The sequence below is a fragment of the Lampris incognitus genome, chromosome 18 (assembly GCF_029633865.1).
Source record: "Lampris incognitus isolate fLamInc1 chromosome 18, fLamInc1.hap2, whole genome shotgun sequence".
NCBI classification, from domain to species: domain Eukaryota; kingdom Metazoa; phylum Chordata; class Actinopteri; order Lampriformes; family Lampridae; genus Lampris; species Lampris incognitus.
In genome coordinates this window covers 15,445,132-15,468,878 of record NC_079228.1, presented here as the reverse complement: position 1 = coordinate 15,468,878, position 23,747 = coordinate 15,445,132, and the positions used below count along the sequence as shown (strand labels likewise).

At 47.2% G+C, this 23,747-nt stretch overlaps 1 protein-coding gene across 1 annotated transcript in view; it reads right to left on the bottom strand.

Annotated features, from left to right (window-relative positions):
• gabbr2 (gamma-aminobutyric acid (GABA) B receptor, 2) overlaps positions 1 to 23,747 on the bottom strand; it is a 296,990-nt gene that overhangs the window by 137,138 nt on the left and 136,105 nt on the right. The window contains exon 3 of the mRNA XM_056298819.1: positions 13,860 to 14,030. Coding sequence (XP_056154794.1) covers positions 13,860 to 14,030 — 171 coding nt within the window. The remainder of the gene's footprint in view (positions 1 to 13,859; positions 14,031 to 23,747) is intronic.

Genomic DNA, 23,747 nt, shown 5'->3' with positions numbered 1-23,747 from the left:
ACGACTTGCTCGCGGAGGAAAGTCAGAGACTTCAGCCTCACACGTCAGCTTACAGAAACAAAACATGGGTCGCACATTACTGGGCCTATGTAAGGAGGGCGAGAGAGAAACACAGTGGTGGAGGTGAGAGAGGTCACAAGAGACAAAAACAGAAGAGCGAGAGGTGGGGAGAGACAGAGAGACAGACAGACAGGCAGACACACAGGCAGACAGACAGACGGGCAGAGAGGCAGACAGGCAGAAAGACAGACGGACAGACAGATGGGCAGGCAGGCAGGCAGACAGACAGAGAGACAGACAGACAGGCAGACAGACAGAGATGGGCAGCCAGATGAGCAGCCAGACAGACAGGCAGGCAGGCAGGCAGACAGACAGGCAGGCAGGCAGACGGGCAGACAGACAGACAGGTAGATGTGCAGGCAGATGGGCAGGCAGATGGGCAGGCAGACGGGCAGACAGACGGGCAGACAGACAGAGAGAGCTGTCTGCTATCTGAAGAGAGATGACCAGCCATTGACATGGAAGGCCTTGCTGTGGAGAGGAGGGTTTGAGCTTGGGCGGGTGCTGTGGAAGACATGGAAGATGAGGAGGTGGAAGAGCAGCAGGGTGGAGGAAGGAGTTTTTGGACCTGACACAACAGGTGAGCGTAGTTAACAGACCACCAGCAGCACCGGTGGACTGAACTGAAACCCACTAGCGTAGAGGGACTCAGGTACACAAGACGGGAGGGATCCAAGGGTGGAGGAATAAAAAGAGACCGACAGGTAGCCGGGGGGGGGGGGGGTTACGTTTCATTTCCGTGAGTCAGAGACGATTAGCTGTGGGATCATTTAAAGTTCAAATTCCGTCCCGACGATACCGTGCACACCAAAATATCTCAATATATCCATCCAGACAGACTCACTCCGTCTCCCCGTGAAGGAAGGCAGTAAACAGTCACGGGATTCAGGAGCTATTCGGCGCTCCTTCCTCCTCTGACTGTGTTTGTAAGAGCAGGGGACACGACACTGTTGAGTCACCTCAGCAAGTACTGTGAGGCCTGACTGGCAGAAGACACACGGGGACCACTTTAAATGTACCTGCAGCGGCACTGCGCCTGCTCTGAGCTACCGAGTCGGTGGGAATGGTGAATAATGTGATCAGAGGGAGCGAGGAGAACAGAGGAGAACCGAGGTACCCCGCTGTGATGGAGGGCTCCGGGTGCTTTATCGTACTGACAACCCCACAAACATGGCCACACACACACACACACACACACACACATTCTCTCTGATTCATCCCCCTACCCTCCCACCCACAAATCAAGCCGTAATTCTACCAACGGCGTTATGTTTCAGCAGAGCGGTCGACTGATTGAGGTCCACCGCCGGGGGTCCGCTCCTCTCCTCTCCTCTCCTTGGCCTAATTCCCCAATCTCCCCTGGCCATCCCCTGCGGCCGCCGGGCCGGAGCCCCCCCACCAAGAGGTTGGCAGCAGGGGGGAACGTGGAGGCATGAGAAGGTGCATGTGTGCCAGCCGGGATGAGCTTTACCAAACCGTTGTTGTGGAGATTGAGTATGACAGCCTGCAAAGGCCCCCTGTGTGTGTGTGTGTGTGTGTGTGCGTGTGTGTGTGTGTGTGTGTGTGCCAGTCTAACAAGGACCATGTGAAGTACTGTGATGGGAGCACACTCACAGGGTACAATAGATGTAGATGCACAACTGAACACAAATTTATAAAGGGTACACTTGCATTTACACACACACACACACACGCTCCCTTTGAATAGCTGCAACACAAGAGTGAAGCCGCACAAGGAAGGAAAGCCGTCTTGAGGGCAGCCGGGTGGTACTTCACACAACCCGAGCCTTGAAACCAGACTAGTGCCCCGGTACAGGATGTCTGCCGGTGCTCTTTAAATTAGAACCGTCGCAACCGTTTTGTGTAATCGGCGAGAACACGGTTGCAATTTCACAGGCAATGAAGGACCCTATATCCATTTTCCTCATTGTAACCCGTTATAAATGCCCCCCCCCCGGCCCACTTCCTCGTGCTCCAAGAGGGAGGAGCGCTGCATCATTCAGCGGCCCACAAACAGCCCCTCGCTGAGCTGAAACACCAGCGAGGCTGGCGCTGAATCAGTACGACCTGGTTCTGCTCTTGACTAACAGCAGGCCTCGTGGTCAGAACACGGCACCACGCCGTGTCGTGCTGACGGCCGATCTGAGAGGCCCAGCTGCTGTGCTGAAATATGGTTCTGGTTCTGGTTCTGACTCCGCTGTGATGCTAACAGGAGGCTGGCTGGCTCTGAATAGAAAGGCACGGTGGCTGGTCATCTGTGATGTGCAGCGCAGCGTGGTGGACTGCACATGCAGGCGGAGGGAACACCAACCATCAAGCACACACACATACTCACACCACACCACAACACAGCACAACACAGCACAACACACCACAACACAGCACAACACAGCACAACACAGCACAACACAACACAACACAGCACAACACAACACAACACGACACGACATGTAGGTACTAAATATTATACTTGTCATACTGTGTTTACGTGCACCGAGGGGGCGCGCGCACACACACACACACACACACACACACAAGGACAAGTACAGTCCTCCAAGGAGAGAGTCCTTGTCACAAGAGATTTTTTTTTAATGGTTAGCTGGTGATTTTTCCATTGGGCTGGAAAAGGAAAAATCCCTCTGTGTACCGAAAAAGTGTGTGCATGAAAAGACAGAGAGAGAGAGAGAGAGAGAGAGAGAGAGAGAGAGAGAGAGAGAGAGAGAGAGAGAGAGAGAGAGAGAGAGAGAGAGAGAGAGAGAGAGTTTTCAATAATGCTTTCTAGTGAATGTTGAGCTTTTCAATGTTTAAACCCTTGCTTTGGCAGGATGTACAGTGTTATATCATGCCAATAAAGCCATTCTGAATTGCACTGAATTGAGCGAGAAAGAGAGAGAGCTATTAAAAGAGGGAGAGACAGAGACAGACAGAGGGGGAGGTGAGAAAGAGAGAGGAGGGAGGGGCGAGAGAGAGGGAGCGGGAGAGGGAGAGAGAGAGAGAGAGGGAGGGGGAGAGACAGAGACAGACACAGAGAGAGACAGACAAACAGACAGACAGAGAGGGAAAGAGAGAGCAAGAGAGTGATGGAGGGGAGGTGGGGCAGGGTGAAGATGGGAGGGGAAAAGGAGGCAGCTTTGCTGAGTAACATAACATCGTCCATTGTCTGGGACAGCCTGGGAATCCCCAGCAGTAAATACAGATGAGGAATAATCCTGTTGTACACGCACACATGCACACACACACACACACACACACACACACACACACACACGCTCACACAGGCAAGTGTATACACGCACACACACACACACACACACACACAGGCATGTGTATAAACGCGCACACACATGCACGCACACACACATACACACACACACACACACACACACACACACACACACAGGATTGACAAGATGACAGTGTCGGATGCATCGAGTGTTAGAAGTGTTTAATGCACCAACGCTGGGAAAGGACATTACCACAATATGACTCTATTTATAGGCTGGGCTTTACCAAGCCCCAGCAAACACGGACAATGACACACACACACATACACACACACACACACACACACACACACTCTCTCTCCCCCCCCCCCCCCGTCTGACACAAACACACAAATGCTTAATGAGCAAAAGAAAACACAAATATGATGTGCGGACATGCATACATACACATATCCATAACCTCAACCCTGCCCCCCTCCCACACACACACACACACACCGGGGCTGTACACAAACAACCCTATACTAAATGAGAGCGAACGGGCCTGCACCGTGCCACGGCTCGCGGAGAACACCCTGCGCATGTGTCACCTCTTTGGGGTGCACACAACATAATGCAGTGCAATCCTCGACCCACGGTACCGTCTGACGCGGTCTTCCACTCCATTAGCCGTGGCCTTCAACACAGCACAGACCAGCCCGGCCCGGCCCTTTTAAACACTAGTGTGTGTCCATCTACATGCATGGTGATGCTGTGTGCAGGTTCTGCCCCGTGCTGCTCGCCAGGCTTGTGTCTTTGCACTGCATCTGAACGCACTGTGCAGAATGGAGACAAAGCATCGGGACACACAGGGGCTTCACATGGGGGATATTCTGAAAATGGCAATTCCTGCTTGTGATTCTTTACGCCCCCAAGTACTCCTCTTTGAATATTTTAGGTGGTGTAGTTGGAAAAGTGTGATTTTAGAAAACTTTTTCCATCAAAATTAGGTGAGAACGAGGTTATGATTAAACTGCAACTCATAAACGCTGCTGTTCCCGTCAGTGTGCCGTGCAGCTCGGGATCTCAGAGTAAGCAGTGACTTTATATTCACCAAGTTTAATTGATTGGCCCTTTTTTCACACAGCATGTTAATGTGGGCGCGTCAATACGGGTTCAGAGTTTAGGTAAACAATATTTTTTCAAACCAATCCTGATTTGGGTATTGGGTGAGCTTGGCAACCTCAAACCGTTAGAGATTAGAATTGTCCCAGTAATGAAGAACACCCGTATCAGGCAAGCCTCACGCCATGGCATTGTATTTTGACGCAACTCAATTGACAAAGCGTCAAGATATTATACAGAAGGTACCCTCCAGTTAGGTAGTGGCTAACCCATTGTGTCTCACAGATGTGAAAGAAGTGGAAGACTTTGTCCACATCTGTGTCTAAGTTTGTGCCTTCGCTTGATGGCTGGGAGAGCTGGCTTTGGATTAGCTAGGAGAGCTTTGTCTGCTGTCTCCTGTGGGCCCAGGGACCACGGCCCTGCCCAGAGCTGCACCCGAGGAGGTCGGTATGACTGAGGGCGGTCTGACAGGATGCGGAAGTGGGGCAGGCTAAGCTAACTGCTAGCACATGCAGACCGGCAGTTCCGATAACACTGAGGGCGGTCTGGTGGTGGCCTCGCCTAGCCTTGACTGTGTTTTTGGTGTCGTCATGTGGAGTGCGGGGGATTGAAGGTGTCTGGCTGGGAGACCTGGCACTGGATCGGCTGGGAGAGCTTGGTCTGCTGCGTCCGGTAGACCCAAGGACCAACGGCCCTGCCCGGAGCTCCACCCGAGGAGGAAACACCAAGGCGGTCTGAAAGGACGTGGAAGCAGGGCAGGCTAAGCTAACTGCTAGCCCATGCAGAACCGGCAGTTCCAACAGTCATCGGCTGGCGTTCGTTCTCCTAGACAGTGATTTTTTTTTAAAAAAATTTGTTTGGTTTGGCTATACACTATATGGACAAAAGTACTGGGACACCTGGCCATTACACCTACAGGAGCTTTTATGACATCCTATTCTAAATCCATAGGCATTAATATGGAGTTGGTCCCAACTTTGCAGCTATAACAGCTTCCACCATCTTGGGAAGGCTTTCCACAAGATTTTGGTGTGTGTCTGTGGGAATTTTTGCCCATTAATCCAGAAGAGCATTTGTGAGGTCAGACACTGATGTCGGACGAGAAGACCTGACTTGCAATCTCCGTTCTAGTTCATCCCAAAGGTGTTTGATGGGGTTGAGGTCAGGGCTCTGTGTGGGCAAGTCAAGTTCTTCCACACCAAACTCACCCAACCATGTCTTAATGGACCTTGCTTTGTGCACTGGGGCACAGTTATGCTGGAACAGAAAAGGATCCTCCCCAAACTGTTCCCACAAAGTTGGAAGCATAGAATTGCCCAAAATGTCTTGGTATGCTGAAGCATTAAGATTTCCCTTCACTGGCACTAAGGGGCCTAGCCCAAACCCTGAAAAAAAACCCCATACCATTATCCTCCCTCCACCAAACTTTACAGTGGGCACAATGCAGTCATGCAGGTAACGTTCTCCTGGCATCCACCAAACCTAGACTCGTCCATCAGACTGCCAGACAGAGAAGCGTGATTATTCACTCCACAGAACACATTTCTGCTGCTCCAGAGTCCAGTGGCAGCGTGCTTGACACCACTCCATCCAACGCCTGGCATTGTGCTTGGTGATGTAAGGCTTGCATGCAGCTGCTCGGCCATAGAAACCCATTCCATAAAGCTTCTGGCACACGGTTTTTGTGCTGATGTTAATGCCAGAGGAAGTTTGGAACACTGCAGTTATTGAGTCAACAGAGCGTTGGCGACTTTTACATACTATGCGCCTCAGCACTCGTTGACCCCGCTGTGTAACTTTACGTGGTCTGCTACTTCGTGGCTGAGTTGCCGTTGTTCCTAAACGCTTCCACTTTTCAACAATACCACCTACAGTTGACCGTGGAATATCTAGCAGGGAAGAAATTTCACGAACTGACTTATTGCAAAGGTGGCATCCTATGACAGTACCACGCTTGAATTCACTGAGCTCTTCAGAACGACCCATTCTTTCACATATATTTGTAAATGCAGACTGCATGGCTAGCTGCTGGATTTTATACACCTGTGGCAAAGGGTCTGAATGAAACACCTGAATTCAATGATTAAGAGGTGTGTCCCAATACTTTTGTACATATAGTGTATGTGCTAGTTTGGATATGTGTGCTTTTGTAGTTCTTGTAGTTTTTGGATGTGTGTTTTTGTCTTTGCGTTGCACTGCTGTGGGCTGGGGGAAACGATATTTCGTTTCATTTCATGTATGCAAATAAAATGACAAATAAAGCGTTCCTGATTCCTGAAGTTGTCCTTATTGTGCCCTGGTCCCTCATGTCCCATGCAGATGCCTCAGCGCTTTTTCAGTTCTCATCCCACAGCATCAATAAATGACACCGTGGGATGAGAACGGGCTCAGCAAGCATAAGGAGAAAGCCAGGAGGGTTTGTGGGTAATGAATGGCTTTTGATGACTCATGGTGATACGGCGAGCGCTGTAAAACAGACACAGGTTAATGTGCAACCACCGCCAAACCCCAAATCATTAACACCCTTTCAAAGCAGGCTCAGAGTGTGACACGCCTTTGCAATAATGACTGTTGCACCGTATGTGTGTGTGTGTGTCTGCATGTCTGTCACTCACATCTCACATTCCAGCACATGTCTGTGAGCTTTTTTTGTGTGTCTGTCTGCATTTGAAAATCCATGCCAGTGTGACTGTGGAGGTATGTGTGCATGATGATGATGATGATGTATGTGTGCATGAGGGAGCGAAACCGAACGCACTTGTGAGTACGTGCACGAGTTTGTGCGAGTTCACGCAAGCGCGATTTGTCACACAGTTTGGATCTGGGAATGTGACAAAGTTGGCACGCACCTCTGCTTGCTCTGCTGCGCGTCACATCGCCATGCAAATCCCCGGGTTCGGATTCTGACGCGAGTCATGAGCTCATGCTAAGCACCACCACAAATGGCTGCACTACATCCTAATGACCAGCAATCAGGTGGCTTCCTCGTGTGGGCTTTCACAAATTATGCAATGGCGTTAATGATGAAATGTTGCGTTATCTACATGGGATCAAAAGTTGTTTTTTTTTTATAGCATAAACACAAATGAACACCATAGAAAAATGGACGCCTGTGGAAGAAAAACGTCTAGTGAATTCTGAATTCACATGTACTGAAAGAGAAAAGGCTTGTTCAAGCTGTTTTAAAAGTTTTCAACATAAATACACACACATTCATACTCACACACACACACACACACACACACACACACACACACACGTGTATATATATAGCATATTTTTCTGAAACCGTCAATGGTGTTAGAAGTGCTCAACTAATGAGGAGCAGAATATCAACAAAGATACAGGAAAACAGGATACTGCTATGCATTAAGTATATACACACACACACATACACACACACCTATATATATATATATATATACACACACACATACATACATACACACACATATAGATGGATATATGTACACACACATATATAATATATATACACGGATATATGTATACACACATATACATACATATATATGTATATATACACATATATGTACATATGTGTATATACATATGTACACACACATATATATATTGTACACATATGTATGTGTAAGTGTGAAGAAAATGTGTGTGTTTGTGTGTGTGTGTGTGTGTGTGTGTGTGTGTATGTATATATACACTACCGTTCAAAAGTTTGGGATCACCCAAACAATTTTGTGTTTTCCATGAAAAGTCACACTTATTCACCACCATATGTTGTGAAATGAATAGAAAATAGAGTCAAGACATTGACAAGGTTAGAAATAATGATTTGTATTTGAAATAAGATTTTTTTTACATCAAACTTTGCTTTCGTCAAAGAATCCTCCATTTGCAGCAATTACAGCATTGCAGACCTTTGGCATTCTAGCTGTTAATTTGTTGAGGTAATCTGGAGAAATTGCACCCCACGCTTCCAGAAGCAGCTCCCACAAGTTGGATTGGTTGGATGGGCACTTCTTGCGTACCATACGGTCAAGCTGCTCCCACAACAGCTCAATGGGGTTCAGATCTGGTGACTGCGCTGGCCACTCCATTACCGATAGAATACCAGCTGCCTGCTTCTGCTCTAAATAGTTCTTGCACAATTTGGAGGTGTGTTTAGGGTCATTGTCCTGTTGTAGGATGAAATTGGCTCCAATCAAGCGCTGTCCACTGGGTATGGCATGGCGTTGCAAAATGGAGTGATAGCCTTCCTTATTCAGAATCCCTTTCACCCTGTACAAATCTCCCACCTTACCAGCACCAAAGCAACCCCAGACCATCACATTACCTCCACCATGCTTAACAGATGGCGTCAGGCATTCTTCCAGCATCTTTTCATTTGTTCTGCGTCTCACAAACGTTCTTCTTTGTGATCCAAACACCTCAAACTTGGATTCATCCGTCCACAACACTTTTTTCCAGTCTTCCTCTGTCCAATGTCTGTGTTCTTTTGCCCATCTTAATCTTTTTCTTTTATTGGTCAGTCTCAGATATGGCTTTTTCTTTGCCACTCTGCCCTGAAGCCCAGAATCCCGCAGCCGCCTCTTCACTGTAGATGTTGACACTGGTGTTTTGCGGGTACTATTTAATGAAGATGCCAGTTGGGGACCTGTGAGGCGTCTGTTTCTCAAACTAGAGACTCTAATGTACTTATCTTCTTGCTCAGTTGTGCAACGCGGCCTCCCACTTCTTTTTCTACTCTGGTTAGAGCCTGTTTGTGCTGTCCTCTGAAGGGAGTAGTACACACCGGTGTAGGAAATCTTCAATTTCTTAGCAATTTCTCGCATGGAATAGCCTTCATTTCTAAGAACAAGAATAGACTGTCGAGTTTCAGATGAAAGTTCTCTTTTTCTGGCCATTTTGAGCGTTTAATTGACCCCACAAATGTGATGCTCCAGAAACTCAATCTGCTCAAAGGAAGGTCAGTTTTGTAGCTTCTGTAACGAGCTAAACTGTTTTCAGATGTGTGAACATGATTGCACAAGGGTTTTCTAATCATCAATTAGCCTTCTGAGCCAATGAGCAAACACATTGTACCATTAGAACACTGGAGTGATAGTTGCTTGAAATGGGCCTCTATACACCTATGTAGATATTGCACCAAAAACCAGACATTTGCAGCTAGAATAGTCATTTACCACATTAGCAATGTATAGAGTGTATTTCTTTAAAGTTAAGACTAGTTTAAAGTTATCTTCATTGAACAGTACAGTGCTTTTCCTTCAAAAATATGGACATTTCAATGTGATCCCAAACTTTTGAACGGTAGTGTATATATATGTATATATACCCTACGGGTTGTTGCAGCAGGAGATGATAGGATGGATATGGAGACCTCAGGATATAAATGGTACAAGAGGGATGAATGCAGATGCTTGCTACAAACACAAAATCATCTGTCAGTTGTGGCTTCTCTTCACTGGTTATCAGTTAAAACAATATTTTTTCTCATAAGGATACTGTGATGTGTAGAAAACAGTCCCAGTAAACACCTAGACCATGTTAACCCTTTAAACCCCACTATCCGTGTCAAGTGTAATGTGTGTTGAATTCGTGTTGCTACTGTATATCAGTAGTCACAGCCATAGTGTAATGGAGCATGCCAGCCTGCTGGATTCTAGCCAGCGTACCAAATCCTAATCCCATTCTCAGCCAGGTCTGGCAACTGACTGATGACTACTGGGATCCAGGGGGAGCACCGTTTGTCTGCCAATCTCAATAATGTTGATTGGAGAGCAAGAGAGTTTCTGTGTGTGTGTGTGTGTGTGTGTGTTTGTGTGCATGCTTTGTGATGTGGGCAGACAGCTCCATGCTAGCAATTACACATCATTTTCCATTCTCATCTCTTACTATAATAGAGTCTGTGTGTGTGTGTGTGTGTGTGTGTGTGTGTGTGTGCATGTGTTAGTATGTTGTGTTTGCAGTGCCCGTGCACCTATAAGTATCCAAGTGTATTGTGGCATGTATATCTACGGAGGATCTATAAATGAAATGACGAACTGCATTTCACTTTGCTAACATGTTATAGTACAGAAGGGCACTGTGTGTGTGCGTGTGTGCGTGTGTGTGTGTGCGTGCCACATCCTTAACAAGGATTACGTAACATTAACCTTGCAAGCAGTCTCCATGGGACACAGCACTGCAGAGATTGGCGAGAGAGAGAGAGATGGCAGAGAGAGGGAGCGAGATGGCAGAGACAGAGATGGCAGAGAGAGCGAGAGAGAATGCAGAGAGAGAGGGAGAGATAGCAGAGAAAGAAAGAGAGAAAAAGGGAGAGAGAGAGATGGCAGAGCGAGAGAGCAAGAGAGATACATGGCAGAGAGTGAGAGAGAGAGAGATGGCAGAGAGCGAGATGGCAGCGAGAAAGAGAAAGAGCGAGATGGCAGAGCGAGAGAGAGCAAGAGAGAGACATGGCAGAGAGTGAGAGAGAGAGAGATGGCAGAGAGCGAGATGGCAGTGAAAGAGAGAGAGCGAGAGAGAGATGGCAAAGAGAAAACGAGAGAGTGAGAGAGAGATGGCAGAGAGAAAACGAGAGAGAGATGGCAAAGAGAGAGAGAGTGAGAGAGAGATGGCAGAGAAAAGCAGAGGTGGCAACGATGAGGTATGGCGCCTCAACACGTGGGTGGATGCATGCATGCATGCACGCACAACACAATATGCACATTTATCAACACACAAACATTCATGCAGTTCACACTAACACAATGACCACAGTGTGGCACCTGCATAAGAACAAAGAAGTTGTGCGTGCATTTTGTCACTGTGTATTTTCTCTTTTCTTTGACATCATCCACACAAACCCACAAAGACTGCAGATGTGTGTCAAATCTCACGAGCCACTCAACTTCCCGCACAACCCGGTAACTTCACAATGCCCCCAAAAATCACCACGTTCTGAACTTGACAAAGGACTGCAACAACTGCAGAGTGTGGCGGAGACGCTTGCATACTTGCAAAAGAGGATTAGAGGCCAGTCTCACAGCAGGCTGACAGAACCGGGCCCTCCGTCTCTCTCCCGTCCTGAGCCATTTGGTGTCTCCAGGTGCGAGGCGATAAAGGGATTTGGGCTCTTGGAGATAGGCTCGTGCGATATGATGATATATATTGTGTGACGATAGAGCAACATCTATTGGGCGTCCAGGTGGCGTGGCGGTCTATTCCGTTGCCTTCCAACACAGGGATCGCCGGTTCGAATCCCCGTGTTACCTCTGGCTTGGTCGGGCGTCCCTACAGACACAACTGGCTGTGTCTGCGGGTGGGAAGCCGGATGTGGGTGTGTGTCCTGATCGCTGCACTAACGCCTCCTCTGGTTGGTTGGGGCACCTGTTCAGGGGGGAGGGGGAACTGTGGGCAACAGCGTGATCCTCCCACGCGCTACGGCCCCCTGGTGAAACTCCTGTCAGGTGAAAAGAAGCAGCTGACAATTCCACATGTATCAGAGGAGGTATGTGGTAGTCTGCAGCCCTCCCTGGATCAGCAGAGGGGGTGGAGCAGAGACCGGGGCGGCTCGGAAGAGTGGGGTAACTGGCCGGATACAATTGGGGAGAAAAAAGGGGGTAACCCCCATAGCCAGATTAACCCACCAGGGGGCCCCAGGGCATGAACATACATTGCCCCCTGTCAGATAGGCTATGCAAACAATACTAAACATTGTTAAATGTAAAACTAATGCAAATAGCCAACATGGTAGTCGACGCTATACCAATCTGCATGGGATTCGGATGGCGACTACAAAGTATGACACAATTTTGAATCACAAAACAAACATGAGAATAGCAGTTCACAGCATCGCAAACATATTGCAAAGCCTTCTTCCCACTTACAACGGCTTACCAACAGGAATTTCCGAGCAAATAATTTAGTGAAATATGGGCATATTTTAGTAAGACTATCTGTTTAATTATTTTTCAGTATGGACATTCTAGCTAGCACATTTGTTTAACTATACACAATGAAAGAATGAAGCTTGGGGCCCTGCATCAGTAGAGACTGTAGCTCGGGGGCCCCGCATCGATAGAGACCAGCTTGGGCCCTGCATCGCGACGCAGGGTTGGAACAAATGTCCCTTGTAGGGTAAGATTGGGGATCCCTACCATACGCGAACACAATACCCCTGACCTTTTGGGGCCCCTCGTGGGGCACTCGCCTGGCATGCCCGGTCCGTAATCCAGCCTTGGTAACCCCCCCCCCCCCACACACACACACACACACAACTCATTACAGCTCTGATTTATATTATGAAATACATCCGCTCGTGTAAAAGTGGCTGGTAACTCACGTCCGCTCTCTCATTGGCTGTATTGTTTCTGTTTGTCGCTGGAAACTTACAGCGGTGTAAAAAGTACACAGTAGGCTCCTGGTTAAAAATGTTAATCAACAGATTTCCTCAGAGTCAAGCACAGAGTTTCAAGTGGGAGGGATTGACGTGGGGGAGGGGGGGGGCTGTGATGATTTAAGCACATTCTTCCAGTCAACCAGAGTTGAATAGATATTTAATTGCTTTCAGCCTGGACGACGATTGCCACCCACTCAAATCATGTTGGCATTATCTGAATAGCGGGGCTGATAAAAACCTGCCAATCATTGTCCTGTATTGGTGTGTACAGCTCCCGGGCTGTGTGTATGACTGAGTCTTCTCCTTATATTCAGCCTGAAATCAACCGATTTGTACACGCTACACAATATTTATCAATGCAATTTTCCATTCAACTGACAGGAGACATCAGGCCACCTGCAGGATCCGGCTGACGTTCGAGCAGTTTGGCCTCGCTGCCGGAAATCTGAAAATACTCATCTTCCAAGGCTAGGTAAGGTGCCGGCCAGGAAATTTTATGTCATCAAGAAATTAACTGAAAAGTTCAAGGTGTTTATGGGTGTAGGCACAACGTTTCTCGTTAAAAGAAAACCCGTGAGCTCACAAAGTCAATCTGCAATTCAGTGTCATTGTCATGAAAAGCAGCTGCAGGCGTGGTCGCCTGATGGAATAACAAATTAAAAGCTTTGTTCTCTTTATTTCTCCACCTTTAGGTTATAGGGTCTGTGTGTGTGTGTGTGTGTGTGTGTGTGTGTGTGTGTGTGTGTGTGTGTGTGTGTGTGTGTGTTGTTAAAAGCATTAAGTGAACAAGCCTAGATAATAGACGGGAATCCTGTGTAAAGCTGAATTTTTTTTTTGATTAAAAGTTCAAATCTCGCAATGAACATAAAGGGCCAGAATTCAGGTTTTTAGAAAAGAATCTCCTCGCAGTATTCATGCCATACCTCATGACTGCACCTCATCCCTGCAATAAACAATTCAAATAGAAAAAAATCATTTACAACTCAACTGAATGGCTCAGATTTTGCCATCTGAGCTCGGTCTCGCTCTTTCCTTTCCTCTGCAACTTTCAGAAACTTCAAAACTGTGGATGCAGTGGTGGCCCCCCGCACAGAAGACAATGAAGGACTGACCTCTGAGAATCTCTGAACGTCCTGCGTGAGTGTCCCCACGCGGCTCCAGTTGTAGAAGTTGAGGAACTTCACCACGGCCGGGTTCACCGCGTTGTCAGATGGAACGGTCCGGAAGAAGTTGGGATATTTTTTCTTGTCTGCCAGAACCGGCGTCGTCGCCGCAAAGGACAGCTGAAACGACAACAGGGGGTGAAATACAGTCAGTGCTCAATTCTTCAGTTGCTGCGTTGCATTTATATTGTACTTTTCTACCGACCACTCAAAGCGCTTCACAGTGTACTCCCTCACTCATTCACCCATTCACACACTCATTCATACACTGATGGTGGAGGCTGCCATGCAAGGAGCCAACCTGCTAGGAGGAGTTTGGGGTTCAGTGTCTTGCTCAAGGACACGTTGACATGCTCTCCACAGGAGCCGGGGATCGAACCAGCAACCTTTCAATTACTACACGACCCGCTCAACCTCCTGAGCCATGCCGCCCAGTACTTTCAGTATAGTATATACATAGGCTACAAGAGGGGCATTTGGGCTGTGGCAGAACTACTGGTGCTGTTGAGTGTCATTGAACCTACATCGTTGATGACAGTGTTTAGGCCAAGCTTGAGCTTTGGCAATGGCCTTTTTCCATTTCAGGGATACAGCCATCAATTATCCAAACCGCTTATCCTGCTCTCAGGGTCGCGGGGATGCTGGAGCCTATCCCAGCAGTCAATGGGCGACAGGCGGGGAGACACTTTGGACAGGCCGCCAGGCCATCACAGGATCCACACACACACACACACACACATTCACACCTAGGGACAATTTAGCATGGCCGATTCGCCTGACCTACATGTCTTTGGACTGTGGGTGGAAACTGGAGCACCCGGAGGAAACCCATGCAGACAGAGGGAGAACATGCAAACTCCACACAGAGGACGAACCGCAAGATTGGACTACCCCGGGGTTCGAACCCAGGACCTTTTTCCTGTGAGGCGACAGCGCTAACCACTGCACCACCGTGCCGCCCTTCAGGGATACAGCTGTGGCAAAATGTGACAGTGATGGATACACAGTCAAACTCCGGCATACACACGCATGCATGCACTAACACACATTCCCCGAGAGTTAACTGGAGGGGTGTGAACAAATCAACACTTTCATATCCCTTGAAACATCAGCTAAGCTAGCACCTCCACAAAGTGCCCAGTGAAAGACTGGAAATGCTGGGTGGGAGTGACGGTCCAAGAGATGCCTGCATGACCTCACCTCACTCCATACAGCACTAGACTGTGTATGGTGCATGTGTGTGTCTCAAATTGTGCGTGTTTTTGTGTCTTTCTGTGTGTTTGAATGGAGAGGGCTGTTTAAGAACGTGACTCATCTCTGGACTGAAAAGATAAACGCATTTTCTCTCGCTCTCCTGGCTTCACCTGCAGTCTGAAACAAGTTTCTCTTTTAACCTCCCCGTCTCCCCCACCCCAACCCCCTAGACTAGGGATAAGGAATAAGATGTGCTGAAACTCAAACGCTAATTCCCTTTTTTTTAGACACGCCTATTATCCAGTTCAAACACTGCAACCTAAGCACATTTAGATCAATTCGAGTTTTGCAAGGATTGTGCACCAAACTTCCAAAGGCGAGTTTTGAAAGTGTTTTTTTTTTTCCACAGAGCATTTACCACAGAAACGGACAAAATATGACATGGCGAGCATAAGCACTAAAGTCAGCATATTCATAAATTAGAAATGTTGGTCTGTAGCTACAGTTAAGCTGTTTATTGGCTTGGTAAATGCAAGTGCGGTGAAATTCGATGTGTATTCTTGTAAAACAGACACAATGATGATATTTCCCGCTGTGCATCGCTGGTGTGATATCGGGTGATTTGTTGCACTTGCCATGACATATTAATATTATTGTTGTTTATCTAATGATTGCACACACGCAGGCATACGCGCACACACACACACACACACACACACACACACACTAAGAATTTATTGAGACAGACTTGACATAATGTGGCAGCAGTGCCATTGCACTGTCGCATAGTAATTGTAGGCTGGCTCTAGGGCATATTCTCAAAAACAGGAAAAAAATACACACATTACACCCCCCCCCACACACACACACATACACACACAACCACCATCACAACTATCACCGTTGTCCCTAACCCCATCCTTTCCCACCTTTCATTTACATACAAATCAAGTCTTGCCTTTTCACTTCCACTTTCCAGCACATTATTCGAAATAGGCACTCATTTTCTCTGGAGGCAAAAAGAGATGTAATTAATTTCTGCATTCAGATCATGACTTGCAGGTGGGTACACACTGAGACAACGAGATTGCACCAGAGTAGACAGGCGAGATCCAACACTGTACGGTTCAAATGACTTTTAATTTTATTTTATTTTTTACTGTATTTATGGCCTATCAGCTCTTCAGAGGCAAGACTGCCCCACACCACCTGCAGGGGCATCCAAATATGAGATCTCAGAGTTCAAAGAAGGTTGAATCAGTTCATCTGGATACAATGTTTACTGGCGGATGCATTTCATCACTCAACTAAGTGACCTCTTCACATGTCACTTAGATGAAATGTATCCGTCAATAAACGTTGTATCCAGATGAACTGATTCAACCTTCTTTGATTTTCTTACCTGGATTATTGAGCATGCATCAAGACGAGATCTCAGAGAATATTGTTTTACATGATGTGTCATTGCCACGCTAAAAGGTCGAGTCAAGTCAAGGGCACTGTTTACACCCCAGATTTATGTTTATCTTTGTCTGATTGTCCGACAAAGCAAGAGAGGCAAGGTTGAGATGGCTTGGACATGTGTGGAGGAGAGATGCTGGGTATATTGGGAGAAGGACGCTGAATATGGAGCTGCCAGGGAAGAGGAAGGCCAAAGAGGAGGTTTATGGATGTGGTGAGGGAGAACATGCAGGTGGCTGGTGTGACAGAGGAAGATGCAGAGGACAGGAAGAGATGGAAACGGATGATCCGCTGTGGCGACCCCTAACGGCAGCATCTGAAAGTAGTAGTAGTAGTAGTAGTCTAATTGTCCGACAGTCTGTCTGTCTGTTGTCCATCCGTCTCTCTCTCTCTCTTATTTCAGGGCAAAGAACCGGGCCAGAACTTGACAGCAGCACAGAAATGCTTAATTATAAGTCTGTTACAAATGGGTACTTCTGCTTGCAAAGGCATATTTAATATATAGACCAAAATTCATAAAATTACATCCAAAGAACTATATTATATGTGAATATTGTCTTGCTAGGTTTGCAGATGCTAGCAAATTCATGAACTGAGATGCTAAATCACTGAGCCCCAGATTCAAAGTTTTATTTCCTGGTTTGAATCAGTGCAGCGTTTGACTTGCTGACCATATGAATTTGTCATTCACAATATTGACCAAAACTACTGTAAGATGTTAAGTAAGTTCAACCCTTGATCACTTACAGCTCAATTTAGCCATGGGCTAAAAATGATCTTTTCCTGCAAGATCAATGGCATAAACTTTTCTGAATCTGCTCCCATTGAACACATAATAACACAATTCCTTTAAATGACCTTAAATGCTACATGTGGTCCAAGAGAGCGCAGCTTGGCTCGTGGGGCTTGCAGAAAATAAGTACACTTCGGTGAGTCAAAAGTCCTTTTCATACAGCAGGGCTGATCATGCTTACCTACGCATCTTCAGTGCAAGTAATTGCTGTTCACGGCACATTACCCTCAACTTTGCATGGTCAGCGGCCATGAGAGTATTGTTAAGTTACATTTTGTTGGATTTACCTAAATGAAAGTGTTCCCAGATGACATTCTGACTATGCTCCTGTCAATGTCTATCCTCGTCTCAGTGGAGCCCAATCGTTTCTTGTTTCTAGAGTTTCTTTGCCCAACTTGAAGGTACCACTCGAACTACAACACAGAACACAATCACGGTTGCTTTTTTTTTTTTTTGCACCCCCATAGGCATTTGTCTTCACACATCATCCGGGCAAGGCGTTTTGAACAACACAGATTAAAGCTGTCAATTATGCGGAAAGAAAAGGCCTTTATCTTGCTACCAGTGTTAAATCCAAAATCATCCCCCAGTCTTAAAGGGCTTTAAGGGGTCTTTTGACTCCTGTCTTAATCTCCATTTAGCTAAGGCTGTTTGCTACACCCACACTGGGAGAAGCGCCCATGGATCTCCAATAAGAGCGAGCGATTTTCCCTCTAAAACACATCGACTGCATCCAGGCCTCCCATGACCCCCCTGTGGAGAACTCTACTCCTGTCCCCTCAGGTGCTCCTCTACGCCGGCTCGGCTTAGGCTGCTGTGTGGGAGTTGGAATGCCACTTTTCTATTTTTTTCCAAGGTGTCAACACCAGGCCAAATCAAAAATCCCCATACAGAAAAAAAATGATTAGCTTATTTTCTCATGTCAGCAGTTGCCACTGCTATTAGTTGTTTGCTTAGTTTGAGCTTGAAATGGCACAAGCAAATGTAAGTGGTGATACGTTTTATTATTATTTTTAGTGCAGAATCAGTCAGATGAATGCACAGAGCTGTTCCCCCCACCCCCTTTTCTCCCAATCGTACCTGGCAAATTACCCCACTCTTCCGAGCCATCCTGGTCGCTGCTCCACCCCCTCTGCTGATCCAGGGAGGGCTGCAGACTACCATATGTCTCCTCCGATACATATGGAGTTGCTGGGTGCTTTTCACCTGACAGTGAGGAGTTTCACCAGGAGGACGTAGCAAGTGGGAGGATCACGCTATTACCCCCAGTTTCCCCTCCCCCCCGAACAGGCGCCCCCGACCGACCAGAGGAGGCGCTAGTGCAGCGACCAGGACACATACACACATCCGGCTTCCCACCCGCAGACACAGCCAATTGTGTTTGTAGGGACGCCCGACCAAGCCGGAGGTAACACGGGGATTTGAACCGGCGATTCCCCGTGTTGGTAGGCAATGGAATAGACCGCTATGCTACCTGGACGCCCCATCAGATCTATTATTTGATCTGAGAAATCCAATATGACCCCTGATTAATCCCTGTCAGTACACTAAGTTTTTAGGGGGCTTTGGTAAGATGAGACAATAGTTTATGACAACACAAAGACCTAGTCTACACTATAATGCTTACGAGGGACTGCAGTATCATTTCTTCTTTAGATACATTGGCTTACATCCACTTGAAATTGTGTATGCTCAAAGTAAATTTGGTGCGTTTCTAAACATGGCAGGCCACCATACTTCAAATTCTTGAAAAAGAAATGCATCAATTCAAATAATGTTGTTTGATATTTACAAGACGGGACGATCACGGAAAAACAGCCAAATCAAAAATCAATTCTCAATTTCCTACCATTTTGAAGAGAAAGCTAGGTCATGCCCAAAAGAAAGGAAGGACTCCACAGGTCTACTGATGTATGGAGCCAAAGGCTTAGAGGTTTCAGAACCATGTCTCAGTATAAGTTCATGTCACCTTGCACCAATTTGTGTCATGTGGTCCAGCAAGGCATGGAGGAACGATCCTGCAGACCCGTGCTACATCAGGACTAAATTGCAGTCATTTATTTCCATGAAGAGCCAAAATTTCTACTGTGCTACCATTGCTTTACCACTCCCTTAAAGAGTCTGAGACTTGTTATCGACAGAGCAGCAGAAGAACAGAGGATATAATATACTGTGCTTTCTATTGTTCCCCAATCAAAAGCATCAAATATATATTGAAGTTATCTAATTATATATATATAGTACATATAATTGTATATCCTGTAGTTTAAACAGTTTTAAGATATCATCCATCCATTATCCAAGCTGCTTATCCCAACCAGGGTCGCGGGGATGCTGGCGCCTATCCCAGCAGTCATTGGGCAGAAGGCTGGGAGACACCCTAGACAGGCCGCCAGTCTATCACAATTTAGGACGGCCGATTCACCTGACCTACATGTCTTTGGACTGTCGGAGGAAACCGGAGCACCCGGAGGAAAACCACACAGACACGGGGAGAACATGCGAGCTCCACACAGAGGAGGACCCGGGACGACCCCCAAGGTTGGACTACCCCGGGGCTCAAACCCAGGACCTTCTTGCTGTGAGGCGACCACGCTAACCACTGCGCCCTAAAGATATCATCATAAAGAAATCTAAGCACGCTGTATATACGCCATTATTTTCTTTCTAATATACTTTTTATATACATGTATATCTGTACATAGTAGTTAAATGTTTATGTTTACCTTGTTGTCTTTGTTTTAGCTGTATGTCTATTCTGTGTGAGTACATGGACAGCAATGGAAGAACCGGAGTCAACTTCCCTGTATGGGTAGGCCTACACATACTTAGCCAAATAAACTGATTCAGATTCTGAAGTTGTTTTTTTATTTTTCCATTTGTTTCTTCTTTTTTTAGTTTATTCAGTTGTGAAGCGAAAACTGGGTCACGTTCAGATGAGAGTGGTGACACTGCAGGGCCACTGAATCCAAGTCGGCTGTTTGGGGCTAAAGGTTATTTTGACATGAGGCTTGAAAGGAACCATTTGATTTGATGGATTAAATAAAGCTTAAGTCAACAGATCCATCCCTGTCAACTGGCAAAATTGTGCGAAGAGACACACAAAGACGACAGACTGGTACAATGTGTTATTTAAAGAATAGCTCAGTCTTTATCTAACGCCGAAGGGTCTTATTCAAAGGGGACGTCAAAAATAGCTCTGTGATATCACACATATCAGAGAAGTGGCTTATGTAAGAGGGTTTTAAAGAGCACCGATCCAAATAGTATATTCTTGATGGAGAGCCTTGTGCTGGTGTCAGACTTGCACCTTCACATGTGCACACACACACACAGGTGCAGAGTAAACGGGCCTCTCTGTGCCAGCGGTAATTAAACCTGCGCCGATGGGCTTCTGGCTGCCTTTCCCTCTCGTCTCGGCACAAGGTCACCCGGGCTCCAGGTAATACGACGGGGGATCTGTGTGGTCCCACGGAGACATAACGTCTTTGTTGAATACTGAGGTGAATCGCTGATACCGTCACCGCAGCTCACACATTCTGTACACACAGCCTGCTTATCACATCCCATTTGAACCGCGCACAAAAGCCCGACTTCTTCTCCGTTCGGGCTCTAATTCAAGTCCAAATCAAACCGGCTTTATGTTCATGCATGAACAGAAAATGAGACAGAAGCATGAAAGGGAGAGTAAGATGTGCAGGCAGACAGGGTGCGGACAAGGTGCATACAAAGAGGGACGGCTATTGCTAATTCACCAGGCACGGCAGCGGCGAATGAAGGCCTGTGTATCAGATTCGGTGACACCTGACTTAGCCGAGGTAAGGCAGTCAGTAGATAAGATTTCATACCAAAAAGTCTAAGCCAATTTCACTGCCTGGTGCTTTGCAGATCCCTTAAAAATTGAGTGTGCCCTGGCGTCTTCTCAGGCAAGATTGATTTGCCACGAGTGTCCATTTGATAGAGAAGGTAATTGCTTCATGGCCAGTTGCTGTTAGCACCCTACACAGGGAGCTGGGTATTGTGATAGGATGAGCAGAAGGCGCTTTGTGTCTCCGCAATTCAAGATCGACTGGCGAAATTTAAGATTAAGGTAAAACCTTGAACCGCTCCACTTTCATTTCGAAGAACTACTGTCTTTACTTCATTAAAGTCAGAGAGGTGGGCACGTGAGGCCATCTTCTTTTTATTTCTTAACGTATATTCAAGACCGTCACTACGGTTCATAATGCAAGGTACTACCTGGCTGATTCTGAGAGGCAACAAGCCCGGCCACCCTGGCAAACATCAGCAGGCAGAAAGCAGATGGAGGTAGAAAGAGAGAAGATTGGGGAGCGTGTTTAATACATCGATAGATGTAATAGCATTGATCGGTCCAAGCAGCAATGTTCCACAATAAGCTTGTGCGGTTGGCCTTTGACTAATGAAGTGACGAGTACGGAGAAAAACTGCTGGGAAGACCTAAATGGTAGGAAAATACCATCTCATTCATATCAATTAGCTCATGTCTGCCTTCCCTTCAGGTGTTGCATCATTCACTAATCAGGCACAATACAATACTATGACTTCTCTAAACAATGACAGACATCACTGGGGCGGTTCGAATCCCCGTGTTGCCTCCGGCTCGGTCGGGCGTCCCTACAGACACAATTGTCCGTGTCTGCAGATGGGAAGCCAGATGTGGGTATGTGTCCTGGTCGCTGTACTAGCGCCTCCTCTGGTCAGTTGGGGTGCCTGTTCAGGGGGGAGGGGGAATAGCGTGATCCTCCCATGCGCTACATCCCCCTGGCAAAACTGCTCACTGTCAGGTGAAAAGAAACGGCTGGCGACTCCACATTTATCAGAGGGGGCATGTGGTAGTCTGCAGCCCTCCCCAGATCGGCAGAGGGGGTGGAGCAGCGACCGGGACGGCTCGGAAGAGTGGGGTAATTGGATGGATACAACTGAGGAGAAAAACGGGGAACACCCCCCCCAAAAAAAATCAGACATCCACCTACACCACACACACATTCACTTGCAAGTTAGCACTGGGGTTCACCAAGAACCACACACATTCGGGGGGATGGGGGGGGGTGAGTACGGGCAAAGACAAGGCATAAGGAACTGTCACAACTTTCAAACGGCTCCATTCATAAGGAAAGGAACATTACTCCACCGATGTTTACGGTTTTTCCAATATGAAGTGCTCAGATATAAAACGCTCCCCCTAACATATCGATCGGGAAACTAGAGTAGATCAAATATCGACGCAACCATCAGTTTGGTAGAACGGCAGGATCGATACTGCACACTGGACAACTTGAGAAATATCACACTCCACCTCGGGTTTTCTTTCCAACGCCACAGTTGTTGCCTCACAAGTTCGAGTGAAAAAGACAAGATGAATGGAACTTGGGTGGGGGGGGGGGTGCAGGGGGGCGGACATCTGATAAATTTTTCTGTTTTTCTGGTGTGAACACCAGTTGACTGTGCGGCAGCTTGTGGGGTATCAATAGGGCACGATTAGCAGGTCGCCCGGAGGTCATTGTAAGAGTGATGAATGAGTGGGGGAACTTCCCAAACACAACTGAGACTGATGGTGAGCAGCGGTTTGACCGGGAGCAAGTCAGCAGCAGGCAAGTCACACATTCTGCTGAGGGGGCAACTCTCAAAGTGAATAACAAACTCGAAAATGGGTTTTATCTGCCCCCTAGCACCCTCTACCCAAAGTGCATTTTTCCCCTTTTTCTAAGGATTAAGGGTAGTAAGAGTGCAATGCAAAAAAAAAGTGGGGGCCAAAATGAACCAGCCCCCCTTTTCTCCCCAGTTGTATCCAGCCAATTACCCCACTCTTCCGAGCCGTCCCAGTTGCTGCTCCACCCCCTCTGTTGATCCGGGGAGGGCTGCAGACTACCACATGCCTCCTCCGCTACATGTGGAGTCACCAGCTGCTTCTTTTCACCTGACAGTGAGGAGTTTTGCCAGGGGGATGTAGTGCGTGGGAGGATCACGCTATTTCCCCCAGTCCCCCCCCCCCGAACAGGCACCCGGACCGACCAGAGGACACTCTAGTGCAGCGACCAGGACACATACCCACATCCATCTTCCCACCCACAGACACGGCCAATTGTGTCTGTAGGGACGCCCGACCAAGCCGGGGGTAAAACGGGGACTCGAACCGGCGATCCCCACATTGATAGGGAACATAATAGACTGCTACGCTACCTGGGCGCCTCTCTGTTGTGTTTTTGATGTGGGGTTTTTTTTCTCACAGTAGTTGAGTTTGTATTGTGCAGCACAACTTGCATTGAATTTTAACTACACAGTACTACAGTGGGAATTTAGTTTGTAATGTATAGTAGCTGGATTAACTTAAGAGGAGGTGAGAAGGAGTAGGAAAAAAAACAAGTGTA